Raw genomic sequence first — 19391 nt, 5'->3', positions numbered from 1 at the left:
GCATTTAAAAACGATTTCCATAAGGCATTTCATGTGGCTGAAATGTAGTGAAATATTCTCCATACAGTGAGAGAAGAGCTCTGTCAGTTGACGTGGCCTCGGCGCACGTGCTTCACGCATCGACGACGACCGGTCAGATTATGAGCTATTGTTTACGTTACGTTGCCGACGCCCCAGTGTTGCCATAGTCCTGGTCGACCACTGCTTTCAGTCAGTTGCACTACATGTTACCTTCAGGTTTGTGTGTATATGTGTGCAGTCTGCTACTTCTGTGAGTTTGTTGCAGTGTGTAGAAGTGGAAAATGGCTACCTGTGGTGCAAAGAAGAGGGCTATTGTGAAAGGAGCTACGCTGAAATCCCGAGCACGTGAATTTATATATAAATTGTGTGTTTTCTTTGAAAGGGAAAGGGACAATGATGGGCCTTTGATATCAGTGAGTAAAGTGGTTGTCAGAGTGGCAGAAGCATTGAACATCTCTATAGTGAAGAAAGTCACAGATGATAAAGAGGCTGCCAATTCAGCTTTGAGCCCTGTTATTGTGATGCCTGGAAAGTCAAGGAAGAATATCAGGCAACACACATACACGTACTACAGCGGGAAGGAGTATCCGACACTTAAAAAGTTGATGGCATCACTGTCAGACAGTGGTTTGATCACAGGCAGAACAAGAAGTCTCCATTGCTTTGAAAAAATTGCACGAGCAAAAGGTATTAATGGAACGTGGAGATATTGTAGTGTGGAGACGTCATTTCCTGTGAGAGTTGCAAGCAGTGAATCCAGAAAATGTAATGTGGATTGACAAAATGTGGGTCAGTGTGCGTTGTGCAAGTTCCGTCGCACGGACAGATGACGCACGCCACGGAACTACGAGTGTGCCAACTGGTAAGAAAGAGTGACTAATTATATTTTGTGCTGGCTCTGTGAACGGTTTTGGGCCTCGTGTTGTTATGATGTTACAGTCAGAAAAAACTGTCAGTTACCATGAGGAGATGAATGCAGATACATTCAAAGACTGGTTTATTTTTTGTTTGCTACCAAACATGTTCTGGTAGTGTTTTTGTAATGGACAATGCGCCTTACCATTCTGTACAATTAAATAAGGCATCAACGCCTGCTGCAGGGAGAGACCAAATAGTCAGCTGGTTGAAAGATAATAAAAGAGGCTTTTGCACAGAATATGTGGAAAGCAGAAGTTCTGGAATCAGTGAAATGATACAAGTCACAGAAGATGCATTATGTGATTGATACATTAGCAGAGAACCACAGGCGCAAAGTTATGTCTTCCACTGTACCACTGCCATTAGAATGCAGTTGAACTCATCTGGGCCCAAATAAATGCAGATGTTACAGAGCAAAACAAAACCTTTGTTGCAAGACACAGAGGTGCTGGTAAATGAGGCTTTCACACGAATAACACCAGAAAATTGGAAGAACGTCGTGAACCACGTGTGGAAAGAGATTACAAGATCAAACGTAGAAGAAGATGTAAGAGATGAATCCGTTTATAATATTGAAATTTCTTTATCAGACGATGAGGACAGCAGCAGCAAAGATACCGAAGACTATGTGGTCGTGACGAGCTATGACCAGTCAGATGACGATGATCTTGGGGTTTCCATTCTCCAGGATGAAAAATAGAGGTAACGTCCTTATTCAACAGTTTACACGTAACATTTGTGCAATTTGCTTTACTTGTTATTGTTGAAAATCTGATGGTTTGTGTAATTTTTATTTTGGCTGAAACCATAGTCATCGTAATTTTTTTTAATGATGTTACCGCCCTTCGACAATAATAATTTTTATTTCATTGTTATACGATTCAGAGTTCGGCCATAGCCTATTTTCAACTACAGTAACTTATAGGGTGATTCAAAAAGAATACCACAACTTTAGGAATTTAAAACTCTGCAACGACAAAAGGCAGAGCTAAGCACTATCTGTTGGCGAATTAAGGGAGCTATAAAGTTTCGTTTAGTTGTACATTTGTTCGCTTGAGGCGCTGTTGACTAGGCGTCAGCGTCAGTTGATGCTAAGATGGAGACCGCTCAACAGGAAGCTTTTTGTGTTATTGAGTACGGCAGAAGTGAATCGACGACAGTTGTTCAGCGTGCATTTCGAACGAAGTATGGTGTTAAACCTCCTGATAGGTGGTGTATTAAACGTTGGTATAAACAGTTTACAGAGAATGGGTGTTTGTGCAAAGGGAAAAGTTCTGGACGGCCGAGAACGAGTGATGAAAATGTAGCACGCATCCAGCAAGCATTTGTTCGCAGCCCAGGAATTGGCTGTTCCCTCAGCTCGAACAAGAAGCACAACAATTCATATTTCAGCAGGATGGAGCGCCACCACATTGGCACTTATCTGTCCGTAACTACCTGAACGTCAACTACCCGAGGCGATGGATCGGCCGCCAGGCAGCCCGTGACAGAGCACTTCATCACTGGCCTCCAAGAAGCCCTGATCTTACCCCCTGCGATTTTTTTCTTATGTGGGTATGTTAAGGATATGGTGTTTCGGCCACCTCTCCCAGCCACCATTGATGATTTGAAACGAGAAATAACAGCAGCTATCCAAACTGTTACGCCTGATATGCTACAGAGAGTTGGAGTATCGGGTTGATATTGCTCGTGTGTCTGGAGGGGGCCATATTGAACATCTCTGAACTTCTTTTTGAGTGAGAAAAAACCTTTTTAAATACTCTTTGTAATGATGTATAACAGAAGGTTATATTATGTTTCTTTCATTAAATACACATTTTTAAAGTTGTGGTATTCTTTTTGAATCACCCTGTATTTATATGTCAAAAGATATCAGAATGGTATGAAATACACCGAAATCTGAGCCGTATAACAATAAAATATAAATTGTTGCAGTCAAATGGCTCCAACACCAGCAAAGAAAATATATATATATATATATATATATATATATATATATATATATATATATATATATATATATATATATGTGTGTGTGTGTGTGTGTGTGTGTGTGTGTGGTGATAAACACTGGTAGCGCATGTGGAAAAAATATTCCATCAAGGAACACATAGGTCAGCAGAATGCAACAATGAATGCCGCGGCACTGTTAGATTCTGAAGGAGCTGAGTGTTGCCGCAGGCCGAAGGATGGGGTGGGAATGTCTGCCACCCTGCTTCCCCCCGACCCCCACCCCCGCCCCTTCCTCCCTCCCCGCCACTGGTTCCCTGCCCATCCATTGGCTCTAATATGACTGAAGTGTCAAATTGTGCCCAGGGAGCTGTCTCTGGTACTTCCTACATCTGCTGTGTAGTTGTCAGAAATGTAAAAAAAGTCACGAAAAATTGCCACTCTGAGAAGAATACGGGAGCCTTCAGAATGTGTTGTCATTTCAGCAGATTAATGTAAAAATCATCGTAGCAATTTTATTTTGACGTGTTACAAAGTGAAAGGTTGTTGATCTCGATATTTCAAAATTTTCTGCCATTTGTCACCATTTGTTTTGTTTCCATTTGTTTAGGTCACAATACAGATGGGAAGTACTTCGTTACGAGCAACAAGCTGGGTTTCCACTGTGAAACATCTCCCAAACGAATCGTCTTCTATGTCGAGAAGGCCAAGGATGGGCACGTCACACCGGTGGAGGTGTTGGAGATCACAGACTTCAGCTGCGGATCGAATCACACGGTAAGCCGGCTCTGCACAGCAGCGGATTAGCCAGTTTTCACTAACACTCGGATATTCGGCGCCTGATTAGTTTCGAGCTTCTGAACAGAACTTTGCCTCTTAACTACTTGCCTGTATTCTCAAGACCTAAGGATCTCGTATACAGTATCTGTGCAAATATAGGTTGCACATAAACTTTTGACACGAGAAAGTAAAATTTAAATCTCAAATGTAGGCCATACAACTAAATGGACACAGATTGCACATAAAAGTGCTATCCAGAAAGTAACAGACATTTCCATCTTATCGCGGCAGCGGGCGGGGCTACAGCCGCCATCGTGGTGTCATAATGTTCGTACGCTCGGTACACGTCCAGCGACAGTACCGTGTGGTCTTTCAGGGAGTGATTCTGGTTGATTTTATTGAACGTGGCGCAACAGTTAACTCGGAGAGGTATTGTGAGACACTGACAAAGTTAAGGTGAGCGATACAATAGAAGTATCAGGGAAAACTTAGCGCAAAAGTTTCGTTCTTTCGTGATGAGGTGGGTCCGCACACAACCAATTGTATCAGAGAGCTCCTACAGGATTTTGGATGGGAGGTGTCAGATCGTCCAACACGCAGCTCGCATTTGGTGCTGAATGATTACCACCTCTTCCTAGCAATGAAGACGTGGCTCACTACACGACAGTTTGGTACTGATGTCAAACTTCGTGCCAGTATAAACTGGTAGTTGCGATAGCAGGTGGCAGATTTCTACAGAGACGATATAGAAAACTTTGCGGTGCAGTATGATAAGTGCCTCAGTTTGAATGGTGGATGTATAGAAAAACAGCATAAGAGTATGCCTTTAAGTGTATGTAGCAAAATTTGGTTTTTCTATGTTAATTTTATTTTTAAAAATGTGTTAGTTCCTGGATAACCATCATAGTAGATTTCAGGTGCAAAGGTGCTTAATTCTGTAGTTCAAAACAGGAAATGTGGATATGTTGCTGCAACTGAAATGGTTCGAACTGAAGGCTGCAAAAGCCATGTAAAATAAAAATTTCACCAATAGAATGTAAAGTTTTATACAGATGGGTTTGGATGATTTGTGCAGTGAAATGATGTCTGTCTTAATGGAACTACAGGCGCACAAAAGCTGTGCAAGCACACAAAACAAGTTTGATATCTTTCCAGAATTGTATAATTCATCTTTGATGCAATTTTTTTATTATTATTTTTTTAAATTGTATTTTACATACTATTCAGAATGCAGACTAAACACTGAATTTTGAGATGCCAAACAGCACTGCAGTAAGTTAAATGATATGATGGTGTGGCATTGATGGCCGGGAGACCCCATCGTGGGAAGTTCAGCTGCCTGGTACAAGTCTTATTTCAGGTGACGTCACATTGGGTGACTTGCACGTCGCTGATGTTGAAGACACCACAACTCCCAGTCCACAAGTGGAGAAAATATCCAAACCGGCCCGGATAAAAACCCGGGTCTGCTGCATTGTAGGCAAACATATTACTTCTCAGCTAAGCAGATGGGCACTACAGTAAATAATGCAGGTGAACACAGTGTGTCAACACATGGATGTGGTGCTTAAAAGCAGTGATGTGATGGCTTCTGTTTTCAACAACAGCTACTATATTTGTAAACAAAGTATAAGTTTTTCTGCTATTTTTTTCTTAAGTCTTTGCTGGCTTACAAGAGTAACTGCAGAACTTGCAGTGGTATTAATTTCAATTCACAAGATATGTGCAAATATCATTTTGAAATTGAATATTTATGGTCTGAGGAGAAAAATCTTGATTATAGGCCACACTGATTTTTTTGAGTCAAAATTCAAGCAACAATGTGTGACCTATATTTGCATAAAACAATATAGTACAGAGACTTTGTGTGTTTTTCAGTAAAACTGCCTTGTGTAAAGTTTACAGACATTTAAATTCTGCCGTACGCAATGATTGAGCATTTTGGGACAGTATTGTAACACAATATTTTCAACACTGCAGGATAATTTTATTTCCAAACGAAGATAAAACTTACTCAAAAAACCTTAGCACTGATACTGAAAAGGTGAAAGTGAGCTTAGGAAAAAGATGTTAGGTGAGTGCAGTCGTGAAGCAGTTTGTTTATGTGGGCTAGTTCTGCACCAGAGAGAGTGTTGAGCTTAAGTGACTGTCAGCTGTCGATGGAAGTTGAATGACTAACGAGCAGAAACTTTAACAGAGCCACCAGAACGGTAAAACTCAAGTGGATCTGTTCAGTGTGCTGTTAGTAGAAGTGCTCTACCTGTAGGAGACGCGTAGGGTCCCGGGTTAAAGTCTCGGGAGATGGTTTCATCTGATAAGTGAATTGTGGAACGTCGATTCACGAGGTATTAACGGTAGTTCTGTATTTACTGGTGTCACTAACTTGGCACTAGTGCCATTATGTAACGGAAGGATTGGCATCATTCATTGTTAATTGGATGTTTGGCTACAAAGTGCTGCGCAGAATTTCATGTAATGTACTTCCCCAAATTGTCAAGTTTGCCTCGTAGTAAAGAGCAGAGTGGAACAGCGAGACCATACGCATACACGGTCAGCTGCCCAACGTTCAGCTTTGTGAGCGCACCAAAGACTTGTCCGATAAAATGCCATGTGTGTTGCAATGAATCGCTTCACTTTTCGTGACTGTGTACTGTTGTGACATACTTCCTGTATATATTTTTAGTTATATATCAGTATTCAAGTATGAGCTCTCCTGATTTACATCTTCTGGTTGGGAATATTACTAGCATCCAAATATTTTGTCAGTTTTAACAATTATGTAAGATAAGTCTCTCATTCTTTTTTGCTAACTCATTAACCAGCAACGTAATTTATACTTATTGCCTAAGATATCATTCAGCCTGTTAAATTACCCCCTTTTTACCATTTTTATTTTTTTATTTTTATTTATTTCTCTTTGACACTGCTCTATCACTTCTACTTTCTTTTCAAGAACATTTAGAATATTTGAAACTTTAATAGTGTTTTATATGTATTCAGATATTTCTATAAGTGCAGATAATAAAATTCTCTATATACTCTTTTGATTTGGTGAATCTTGTAAAATGATAAAAATAAATTACTTCACTTTTTTACATATTTATGCATCTCAGAAACAAGTTGGGAATCTTGACAGTAAATTCCTCATACAGTGTCATCCCGTCATTTCATAAATAAAATATTTATTTTTCACTTTTTCCACAGTTAATGTCAGAAGTATAAAGGAAATTGTCATAATAAACGGTTATTCAAATAACAGACCACCTTTCGAGGTAAGACCCAAATGGCAATGAAACATTACACGAGGTACATTTGGACATCCTTTTCCTTTTTACAGTTTTATTACTAAAGGCTGCTAGAAGTTACAACAAAACAGCAGTATCTCTCCATCGGCCAAAGGTGTCGCTCTCATACGTGTGCCGATACTCTGCTCCTGACACTGTGCACGCAGCAGTTTTGCTCCGATCCCCGCTTATTCGACATGAAATATAAAAATTTGGACTCTCTTTCACAAAGTTGTAATGTGTGAAAGCTCTGTAATAGTATTTTAAAAAATATCTACCCTAATGTGACTCGAGCAGTAAAGACAGCTGTGCGGTCAAAAATTCAGTCGCACTACAGTGTCTGCGCTGTCGTTACTGTGTTCATTTCACACAGTTGCCGGATTTCGGAATGCGTCAACTGCTAGTGTCAGTCACAAAATTTCTCCGTTCATCCTTCGGGTTTTGCAAACACGCGGCATCCTTCGGTCTATGTTTCTGGAAATGGCTTTGGGGCAATCTTTCACTGACTAGACGCAGATACGTGTGTGAATCCCACAACCCTTACAGCTGCTACAGTTTGCTCACTTACGGAGCCTGGCAATCACCTGCAGTTCACACTGGGCAGCTCAGGCATAACCACCGAACAGGTGATTGTTTAGCAGCATAGTTTCTATAATCAGATGTGAGATTGCTCAATAACTGGCAGCTGAGTGACCCTTGCACCATCCCTGGGTCACCTTCATCCACGCTGCTGCCTCAGAGCATCTGAAACACAAAGGATGCTGCACTACTTGTAAGCATTTTGCTTGTTAGTACCACTGATTATGACAGTACAAACTGTCATTCTTGCAAATTTTGAGATAAATTGTACATTTTTAGGAGCTGTGGTATGACCACATAATTTCTTTTCATTAGTCAAACCCTAATTGTGCACTAACCCTTTTTTATTTTTGTTTCTCAGGCTTAGTGCCTCCAAGACTGCAGGATTGCACTGCTTTTTTTTCTGTATTATATTGGCAAAAGGAAAAACTCATTCCTATAAAACTTCATAGGATGATCAAATTCAAAGGTCTTCCTTTTGTAGGACTAACGTGCAACAGTAGTAGAGAAACACACAGAGCAGCACAGGGCAACTGTAGAATGGGAGAAAGAGACAGGTCAGTTGTCAAAACAGTTAAGATTTGATGATACGTGAGTACTGGCATGTACGAGCAGATACTGAAAAAGGCCGTGCAGAGATGCCGTGGAAAATTACTAAACAGTGAAATAATTTTAATCGAAAGGAGGAGGGTGTGAAACTAAATGGTATCTGGATTCCAATGCAGAAGATGACGCGTACATTTTCCACCACGAGGTGATAGCAGTGGAAGACAGTAATTGACAATGGCCAACTGTGCTAAAGTTTTCAAAATGTGTGATGCCACCTTTCTGTGCAGGTGCACGCAGAAATTGACTATTACTTCACCCTGGTGAGTGTAAAGGTGTGTATCGGATCTTCCAAAAACCTATAACCCCCCCCTCAAAGATCTTCGTTTATCCATTATGTGTTCATTGATCCATTATGGATCGTGGGACGACAGCTGGCATGAACTTCTTGATGCAATAATTCACCAATTTATTTTATTTTATGAACTTCTATGTGCTACCAGTTTCGGTATTACAGTGATGCCATCTTCAGGTCCCACTCGTCATAGTCGTAAAATCACTATACAGGGAAGGAGCCATATAACTGGATTCACGGATCCAGTTATACGGCTCCTTCCGCGTATAGCGGTTTTACGACTATGACGAGTGGGGCCTGAAGATGGCATCACTGTAATGCCAAAACTGGTAACACATAGAAGTTCATAAAATAAAATAAATTTTTACATTACATATAGCTGTCGGTAAATTATTGCATCAAGAACCCCCTCAAAGACGTTCTCCACAGGCAGAGAGAAAGCAGTGTGTTTGGTAAGAAATTCATCTGATCACGGCATGTGACATTCCTGGGCATGAAAGTTCACATGTTACAAATATAGAATTTAATTAAAATTATTGTATTCGAAGAGTCTCAAACTGACTTTTATAAGATTAGTACGTTAAGTTTTTTCGAGAAGTGCGCAGTCCTGCAGAATTGGTACCTAGGTGTTTGCCTGTAAATTGTATACGTACAGAGAAAATCAGAGAGGGCTAGCCTGCGAGGGTCCTCCGGGGTAATAAATCGTCTGTATTTTGCGACGTACGCAGGTGGCGGTAGACAGCAAGAAGCGTGCCTTCTCGTGGGGCTGGGGCGGGCTGGGTCGCCTGGGACACGCCGAGCAGAAGGACGAGCTGGTCCCGCGACTCATCAAGTTCTTCGACTCGCAGTCGCGGGGTGTGCGTTCCGTCCACTGCGGCTCGTCCTACAGCCTCGCCGTCAACGAACTGGGTGAGTACTTGTCGCGAGGCCGAGCTCGCGGCGCGTCCGACACGGTCGCACAGAGAGTCGTCGACGGAGTTTACGGCCTCCTCCTCCTCCTGTCTGCTTTGGTACACCGCAGAGTACGTTGTGTGCCACGGTGTTCCGTCTCCTTCCCGTTCTGTTTGCAGGTCACATAATACGACAGAAGACTGTGTACAGCTCAGTACTAGACTTATCGCCACGAGACGTGTGTCGGCTCGCCTTAAAGGGGAAGAGCTTTTATTTTTCCAACTCTTCCCTGTAATGTAGAATTACTACTTTAGTTGCCTGGATTTGTGTGACACAACTGCACTTTTTTTTTGCTGCCAGAAATGAATTGCCACGATACTCCACCTTACCGGTAGGCTACACCAATTTATTTTGATTCCTCTGGCAGTATGCTGCGGTTCTGTGGTGCTGGGATTTCAGCGTCAACTGGGACCTCAGATATTTACCGGCAGACACACAAAAAAATTATTTACGTAACTACGATTTTTCTTTTGATAATTAAAACTTGGTGACCGTCCCTCATATGTTGGTATTGTGTGAGGGACATATTATTGTGTGAGTAGGCTGTGAGGATGTCACATAAATGCCCACATCCACACAGTGAAGAGTGAGGCAGCAGCTACTATAAGGTAACAAACAATGTGGCTAATTAGTAAGTCACAGAATTCGTATCCAGATCCCTGTCCGCCCGTCTAGATTAAGGTTTTCCCTGAGTGCCCTAAATCATTTGAGGCGAATGCTGGGATTATTCCTTTGAAAAGGCACAGCCAATTTCCTTTCCAAATCCGAGCTTCTGTTCTGTCTTTAGTGACTCTGTTATCAGCAGGATGCTAAACAACAGTCTTTCTTTAATTTATATAAGCTCTGTCTACATACTACTACAACATTATCACGGGTGTCTTACTCCTTAAGATGCGTTTACATAGGCCATATTTTACAGCAGTGAGTGGCTGCAATAGTGTTACCCTTAACATTGTTCCAATTTGTTGGAATAAGGGCAGTATTGTGGTATGGCCAGGAAATATTACTGGCACGGAAGTCTGGTGTACATGTACATCTTGTATGAGTGACAAAATGGAAAACCCCACCCTAATGTTACTCCTGCCGGAAATGTGGTACGTCTCGAATGAAATATACTCGAGATCTCGTGTGTGTAATTTTGACGTAGGTAAAATCGAGAAAATTGAACTGTTCCTAGAATTAATGAAATATTGCGCCCAACAAATAAATGAGCCCTTAATGGAACGGTGGAAAATCCAGGATGGAATGTAACAGTACTGTGAAAAGGAAATTTGCTACTCACCATATGGCAGAGATGCCGAGTTGCAGATAGGCACAACTAAAAGACTGTCACATATTTAGCTTTCGGCCAGTAAGGCCTTCATCAAAATTAGATGACACTCTTGTGTACGTACTCGCTTAAATGCAACTCTCTCTCTCTCTCACACACACACACACACACACACACACACGACTGTATGCTCGGGCAACTGATGCCGCAGTCTTTTTGTCGTGCCTATCTGCGACTCGAACCCTTAATGGCTTAGAGTACCATAGCGTGATGAATACTGTTATGTAAACAATTGCAATGTAACATGCACCTGTCAGATTCAAAGCTTTCATTTGGTCTAATAAGTGAAAGCACAGCTGCTGTTTTCTGCTTGGCTGTAGCCAACTGACATAATGGCAGACACTGTTCAAGGTGCACATTTTATCAGCATACTGCAATAAACAGCACAAATTTGTGACGTATAATTAAAAAAATTGTGCAATATGTAGGAGTAAAACAAACACAGCAAATACGTGTCTATAAGCAGTAAAATCAGAAAAACGGAGACTGGAAAATGTGAATGTAATCCGCATAATAACTGCTGCCGTAATTGTTCTCTTGTAACTGACTGCCCATTTGAAGATGCAGCAGGAACTTGCAGTGTGTGCAGTATCCTCTCGATTAAAGTATCTGCAGTCGGCAGTGTAGGCCAGACGTGCTTCTTCGGCTAGCAAGCGAGTGGTGTTTTCCTACGTCACAATGCTTGTTAATAATTCTAGTCACAGTTCATCTTGTAATCTCGTATCAGATGATGGCTAGAAGCACTTCATATAACACAGTCTGCGATGCATGTCAGAAACAGTTCATTTGTTAAACATGTTGCTTCACAGGCCAGATGTTATAGCCTTCAGATTATCATTGTATGGTATGTTAGACCACGGCAAGATGGGGCACTCAGCTGCGTGGTCATTAGTGCCTGTACAGAGTCCCAATTAAAACACACTTACGTATAGACTTTTGACCTCAGTCTTCGTCAGAAAAAGCGGAACGAAGATCATTCATACCTCGTGCCACCCGACCACCAGCTCAGGCCAGACTGTATTAGTGACACATGAAAATTTATGCAGAACCGGGACTCGAACCCCAGTTCCCTGCATTTTACGAGCAGTTGCCTTAACTACTTTGGGTACCTGCTCACTTTGTAGGTCGATCCAAACCTCCATATGCCACTCTGTACAAATCCCTCAATGGTTGCACATAATATGATTCCCCAAACACGGAGAGACCGACGTTGTTGTCATCGTTTTAAGACAGTCTGTGTGTGTTTAATAGTTATTTTATTTTGCATGTCTGAAGGAACAGACATGACTGATGATCTATAGCTGTGTTAAATATTATGAAACTGATTCCCATATTTGATATCAATATAATAGAGGGAAACATTCCACGTGGGAAAAATTATATATAAAAATAAAGATGAGGTGACTTACCGAACGAAAGCGCTGGCAGGTCGATAGACACACAAACATACACATAAAATTCAAGCTTTCGCAATAAACTGTTGCCTCATCAGGAAAGAGGGAAGGAGAGGGAAAGACAAAAGGAAGTGGGTTTTAAGGGAGAGGGTAAGGAGTCATTCCAATCCCGGGAGCGGAAAGACTTACCTTAGGGGGAAAAAGGGACAGGTATACACTCGCGCGCACACACACACATATCCATCCACACATACAGACACAAGCATGTCTGCTTGTGTCTGTGTGTGTGTGTGTGTGTGTGTGTGTGTGTGTGTGTGTGTGTGTGTGTGTGTGTGTGTGTGCGCGCGCGAGTGTATACCTGTCCCTTTTTCCCCCTAAGGTAAGTCTTTCCGCTCCCGGGATTGGAATGACTCCTTACCCTCTCCCTTAAAACCCACTTCCTTTCGTCTTTCCCTCTCCTTCCCTCTTTCCTGATGAGGCAACAGTTTGTTGCGAAAGCTTGAATTTTGTGTGTATGTGTGTGTTTGTGTGTCTATCGACCTGCCAGCTCTTTCGTTCGGTAAGTCACCTCATCTTTGTTTTTATATATGATTCCCATATTTGTAATATTTAATACAGCTGTGAATAGTCATCAATGTCTGGGCCCGACAGCCACTGGCTAGTCTTCAGTTACGCACACTCAAACATCTCACGCAACCTGTTGACAGACTGTGAAGTGCATCACATGAAATGTATTGAATAAGGGTGTCTTGTGAAGCTTCACTTCAAAGTGCCCAAACTCCGATAATCCCTTCCATAGACATATGTAAAATTTCCTTCCGACACTTCATTACATTTGACAAAGCAGCCCACATTCTTCCTCATGCCTATGCCATTTCTTCCCCTCATTTAAAAGGCACAAACACACATTCAGAAAGTTTCTCAGTGAAAGCATTCCCGTGTTACCACCTCGAGACAAGTTCAGGTTACCCGATATTGAAAGTGCCTGGGGACAGCCCCGACCAGCGACTTTCTTGCTCTTCCTGTCCATGGTTAGAAATTCACCTACATTGCATTTCAGATGTGCTCGCCTGATTACGGGTAACTTGGGTACTTGTAAAACTGACACTGCAACAGTGAAAAACTGAAGGAGATGCCATGTCAGTGCTTCTATTGGCTTACCTTCTTTCCTTACTGGACATTGCCAAGAGATCCTGACAGAGGTCCACCTGCTAACACTAAAAAACAGACAAAAGTAGATGTTTTGCTAAAGAATAAGATCCGTTTGGAAATTTATTACTGTATCACGTGTTACTCCCCATTTTCCAGGTTTTATTCTCTCTTTCTAGACAAATTACATTTTATTCTGCATTACACTGACAGCTAAAATTCACTGTTTTGTGTTGACACTCAACCATAAATGCTTGCCAGTTGAAGTAAATAAAGTGCTTATTATTATTATTATTATTCATTTAACAACTATAAAGGCTGGTGAGTGCAATTTATTTTCTTGCTTTCGAGCAAAATAACGGCTCGAAATGTGGGTTTTCTGTTTTGCCAGTCACTGTCTTTTATGCTGTTCGTCCATCTCCCAAAGCTAGTGCATGGATAAACTGCTCACAGTCTTAGGACTACATGACAAAATGCAGAATACAAACACTAATGGAGAAGATTTTAAGCCACGGCAGAGAGCCTTATTACCAACTGCACAACTGGAGCAGATGTGTGCACGAGAAAACCTGCTGGTGCGACAATGGCAATCCTGCTGTTTGACAAGGGGAGATATGACAAATTATGTTTCATGAAACACAAAATTGTAATATATTTTAGAAAACAAACAGAAAGGGCCTGGGATATTGAGCAAAGTGTTGGTGCAGTCTTGACGGCTAGGATTGCAGTATTCTAATTTTTCAGATGTCGCAAATGATGCTGAAGAGAAATCTTAAAAGATTACCAGCCAGTGTTTCTGGTTCTGTTGCTGATTTCTTGATATTATTTCGGTACTTCTGCTGATCTAACACTAAAGTAAAGATCAGAACAAAGTTGCTGTATCTGTACTTACGCATTTATGGTTAGTTACGACAGTAAAGCAAGTCTCGTAGCATCCTGTGTGCCTTGGTATGTTAATTCTCGGTACTTTTTGTAGGTGCATATTACATATGACAGTTTGTTTTACAATTGATAAATACATGTAACTAAACACTGCACGTCTTATCTTCCAGGTCTGGATTGGTGCAAAAATGTTGTTGAATACTGTAGCTTAGATTTAAAATATGCATTCCTCATCAAGAAACCCTCTCCCCTCCTCTCTCTCTCTCTCTCCCCCCCCCTCCCTCCCTCCCTCCCTCCCTCCCTCCCTCCCAATTGCAAAGTCTAATTCAGATACCACAATCAACACTTCATTTTGTTCCTGTCTACTGCTAAATACTTCCCTTGTGTTAGACACATTTCTTCCTCACATCCTTGTGTTCCATGCCGTTTTACCCTATCATATCACTTACAAAGTAAGAACAGCACCAAAATACAAAGTGTATAATGATACTTGTCATCATCATTTTGATGAAATATAAAAATAATACTGAAGAAAACAACTCGCCGCGTAGTTCAGGCATTGAATGAATGATCAAAGGCACATAGGAAAGTGATAGGTTGCAAACCCTTTGTATGGTGTCCTCCTAGTTAATTAAAACACGCACGTGTGTGTGTGTGTGTGTGTGTGTGTGTGTGTGTGTGTACTCTGTTCAAAACATTCTTGCTTCAGGTTATGTGCGTATTGAATGCACAATGCGTCATCTACACAGCGAGTTGTTTCTTAGCTTCACTTTTTCCGTTGTCCAAATAAATACTAAAATATTCCCAGTCCAACACTTAAGAGTTCATAACAGAATGGCAAACATGAAATGTGCTTCCTCTGCTTCAACTGGCAATGTTACTCCTAACACACACGTTCGTTTTCAAAAGTTCAGCCACTCACTTCAGCATAGCTGCCTTCCCATGTTGGTTGTGAAGGGACACTGTATGGTACTGTTTGGAGCTTGCAGTTCAAATTTTTGAGGTCTCCCTGCACAAATACAATCTCAATGGAGCATGAGCAGGATTTTAAAGTTGGCCTTTCCTAGAGTGGGTACGTGTCTTTATTTGATTCGGCTGCCCTTCACCGTGGACTGTTCTGCTGGCATGGAGGATTTCTTCTGGTCTGGTGGCTCGTTCCGATACCGCTGTCAATTCTCGCTGTTCCTCTGCTGCTGGCTGGCTCACGCTCTGGGCTAACAAACCTACCACGGTGGGATCTGTTGGGGAAAAAAAAAAAGAAATGAAATGGTATTATTCAAGCTGCAGCTTTGCACTTCACAGTGAGATAATGGCAAAATGTTGTTTGTGGAGATGGGGAGAGAGAGGAATGTTATGGCTTGCCACAAGAGATAAAATTGTTGAGAGATTGTTGTTACCCTTTGACTTTCCACTGGTTAATACACACCATTTCTGGGAATACTACTGTAATGACCTCGGTGTGAATGAGATACTAAACTCTTTCCTTCTTTCATTTCACAGCTGTTCGTGAGATGTGCTGAAACAAATGGTTAATGTGCGTAAAGACAGTACTCCAGTGTAAAGACCTGTAATGAGCTGCTTCCAGGCATAAAATGAGGCACTCAAATTCCCTGAAAAGTGGACAGGAAATAAAAAGCCATCTTAGTTAACATTCCTACAAATTCCCTGAGTACTAGATTCAACCATTGGAAACCGTTGTTAACAGCATGAAGAGTAACAATTTTAATTTTTAAGCTTAATATGATTAAGAAAGCAGCAGTTTGAGATGAGAGAGGAGAAAAAGGTACTTACAGCCCTCCTTTTAACTTCGTTTAGAGCACTTATAAATCTTGCAGCATAAATGCAATGTAAAAAGCTTAACACAGAATTGAGGGTACTTCTTTTTTTGTATGCATGCAATAAAAAGGACATTAATACTTCAATAAAGTGCAATAATTTGCTCCTGTAGATACATTGGGCACGTGTAGGCAAGTATACTATTGTTTTTGGGAGGTGGGGGTGGTAATGTTATTGTTTAGTTGAGAATCCGATTAGTGAGATAGTGCCCATCATCCGCACTTTTCCGTTCACCCTATATTTGACTGGTAATTTTCTTAAAATTTTAAAATAGCTTGATTTTAACCAGCAAACCAACCCATTGTAAAAGAAGGTAGTTTTTTGGGTACATCTTGAGTCACATTTTGCCAGTACTGTAACAGTTTCCTTAGAATTTTCCCCCTTGAAACAGATTTTCCTTGAAAGAATAAAATTTTTATTGAGTATGCCAGCATTAAAATAAACCAGTTTCATCAATACTGAAAACCTCTTGTATGTCATACTGTTGAGAATATAGATAGATGGTAATGTTGATTGCAACCAGTCTGCAGTCATAGTTGGTAAACATAATTATTAAAAGAACAAAAATTGCATATTATTTTGATGAAACTGAAGTATTGTTTTGTGGTACTTATTTATTAGTAGATAGTAAAGCAAAAAGGTGCAGCAAAGAACAATGAGTTGTGAATGTAATTAGAGAGGGAGAAGAGAGGAAGTGGGGAGAATGCCAGTGAAAGAAGTTGAACAGGCAAACATACAAGATAGATTACAGATTGCTAGTGGATGCTGTACCTGTACTAAAGCCAGTACTGTAAATTAAAAGTGCTGTGAGCATTTAGAATATCTTGTTAATCTTCTTGGCTGACTTTGCTTCATAGCTCTCCAATCCTGGAATAAGTATTCTTATCTTTATTTATAAGTCATGACGCTTCATTTAGCTACTGCTTATACAGTTGCTAAGTTGTCAATGACACGGAAGTAAGTTCCTCGCTTACTTTCTTTCCTCTCAAGTCATACTGGTGGTGTTGCATCCTGTTAGCAACATAACATGACATCTGAGCATTGAAAGGTATGTATAGGACCACACCTTTCATTTTTGGTCGTAATTTATGATTAAATACACAATAAGCATCAAAATATTCGTCAGGGATTTTTTTATCATCTAAAAAAAGGTTGCGTAAATTTTGTAATGTGTTTAGCTGCTGATGTAACCGGAGCTGGTAACTTTGTGGGAAGTAGAAATGTGTGACTCAGTTTCACATACTGTATCATACTTGATGTTTTTGGAAAGCCTGCAAGAGTTAACAGTTATTTGAATAATGAATCAATGCACCAGTTATGTATTTTTTCATGCTTAGCACATGTTTCAAGAATTTATTTTCATCGAGTTACCTTCCTTTAGGAATGTGAATGCACTCAGCAACTGTGATATTACTTTCACCAGATGATGGAGCACAGCAATCAGTCGTCCTTTCCTTTCAGGTTTTTTTTAGCAAATCTAGTTTTCGGCTAGTGCCTAGCCACTATCAATGCACTACTTCATAGTGTCAATGCATGTCCTAGTACATCACTCCCCTATTGCTTGGGCTTCTGTCACAGTTTGTTCAAGACTTAAATGAAATGCAACAGAAGCCCGAACAATAGAAGACAGACATACTGTGGCATGCATTGATGCTATTAAATAGTGCATTGATAATGGTTACACGGTAGCCAAAATCTAAATTTGTTTAATAGTATCTGAAAGGAAAGAACAACTGGTTGCTGTGCTCCATCATTTTGAAATGTATTCTAATTGTTATACACAAATATTTATGTAAGTATATTGTGTGGTGTTTCCGTTGGTGTTGTTCGTGTCCTGCGCTGTAGTCATCTTTTTGAAGATACTGTGCCTCCTCTATTAGGCAGAAAACCACACACATGCAAACTATCACTCACAAAGTTTGTTTGTGAAACATCACAAAAAATGCTTACGCAACAATTTGCACTTGATAATTAGAATAAATTCTCAAAATGTGTCTTGATAACTGTGTAAAAATACGAAATGATACTGTTTGAACAAAAAACACTCGAGCAACACACAGAAGACAGACGTGTCAACTACAGTGCATTTAAAATAAGTTGAGACTTTTGACAGTTCGGTATGGAGTGAGTGGAGGGAAGCGCAACCGGCGACATGTGCTGGGTACGTCGGCAGGTGACCTACTCAGTGCAGAACCTGGCAGGCTTGCTTGAGTGCGAGAACAGCTTATGGTATAATTAAACAGCTTTATGAAGAATCGCCTATCTTTTCCCTAATGGTCGTACTTATTGTGCTATTTCAGTAGTAGGTAAACTACTGCAAGAAATTCTTAGTTTGTTCTGAAAAAGAGGTGTTGCTGTGAATTTGTGATTGGTGTATGTTTGGTTGTTTGTTGCTGCATGTTAAATGTAGGTAATACATTGAATTATTCTTCAAACTTGGAAGGATATCGCTGTCCGTTTCAAATCTGGAGAAAACAGAACACATGAAAGCGCTCCGTCACAAACTTTTGCATCAGTGAAAAATCTAGTATGAAATATTCATAAACTCCTCATATCTCGTAAATGGTTTGAGATATTGAAACAAGATTTTGGCAAATGATAGCATGCAAAGACAAGCGTGTAATATGCAAAACTTCCATATCTATTGGGGTATTCAAGCAACTGCATATTTTTCAATAAAATAATGTAATTATTGTGTGCTGTCAATAGCTGATGAAACGAAAATTGCTGTAGTTTTTGCAACAATATAAGTGAAGAAGTTACTCATTTATTTTTATACTGAGACTGCTGTTTCATAAACTATTGGCCTGACTTGCACTCAGTTGTAAGTTTAATAATACACTATTTCAGGATTCTGTTGCAATTTCAACTGCACGAGAATGTTAGTAAGATGAAATGAATGTTTCTAAACTGCTGTGTTTTGACATAAGAAGCAGATTTCAACATGGCAACATATTGCTCAAAATTCATCAGAGTTCTTTGTTAATCAGTGTCTCTTCAATGACCTTGTTGATATGGCTGACAACTCAAGACCATTCCTGTTATGTAACATTTGCAGTGGCTTCTTTTGTCAGCATTTCAGCTTCAGTGAGTGTAAACCTGTTGTTGCCTTTTGCCACATTACTTTCCACCTAGGCCCATGTACTTTGGCAGATTAAAATGAGCGCGAGACAGAGGAAGCCCGATTAAACTATGCACTTCATAGTTAGCCTGTTTGTCAGCCTGATAGAGTGAAGTTTTGGCTTATGCAGCAATACGAGTTCCATTGACTTAGCCTTATACATGCTACGTGCAACGTTACCTCGTGTAATGTTTCTTTGTACCCAGGGCAAAATATCCACTTTTTGCATTGTTGGAGATTTACATGCATCACATCAGAGTGGTATGGCGTTTTGGTCATCAGTATTGTTCAATTC

General features: G+C 40.5%; 1 protein-coding gene across 1 annotated transcript in view; it reads left to right on the top strand.

Moving 5' to 3' along the window:
* The window catches only part of LOC126426672 (protein RCC2 homolog), an 84484-nt gene that overhangs the window by 33208 nt on the left and 31885 nt on the right, over nucleotides 1–19391 (top strand). The window contains exons 6-7 of the mRNA XM_050088565.1: nucleotides 3500–3666; nucleotides 9162–9342. Coding sequence (XP_049944522.1) covers nucleotides 3500–3666; nucleotides 9162–9342 — 348 coding nt within the window. The remainder of the gene's footprint in view (nucleotides 1–3499; nucleotides 3667–9161; nucleotides 9343–19391) is intronic.

This window comes from Schistocerca serialis, chromosome 11 (assembly GCF_023864345.2).
Source record: "Schistocerca serialis cubense isolate TAMUIC-IGC-003099 chromosome 11, iqSchSeri2.2, whole genome shotgun sequence".
In the NCBI taxonomy this organism is placed as follows: domain Eukaryota; kingdom Metazoa; phylum Arthropoda; class Insecta; order Orthoptera; family Acrididae; genus Schistocerca; species Schistocerca serialis.
The sequence above is the reverse complement of the archived record's forward strand: the minus strand, read 5'-3'. Positions and strand labels throughout refer to the sequence as shown.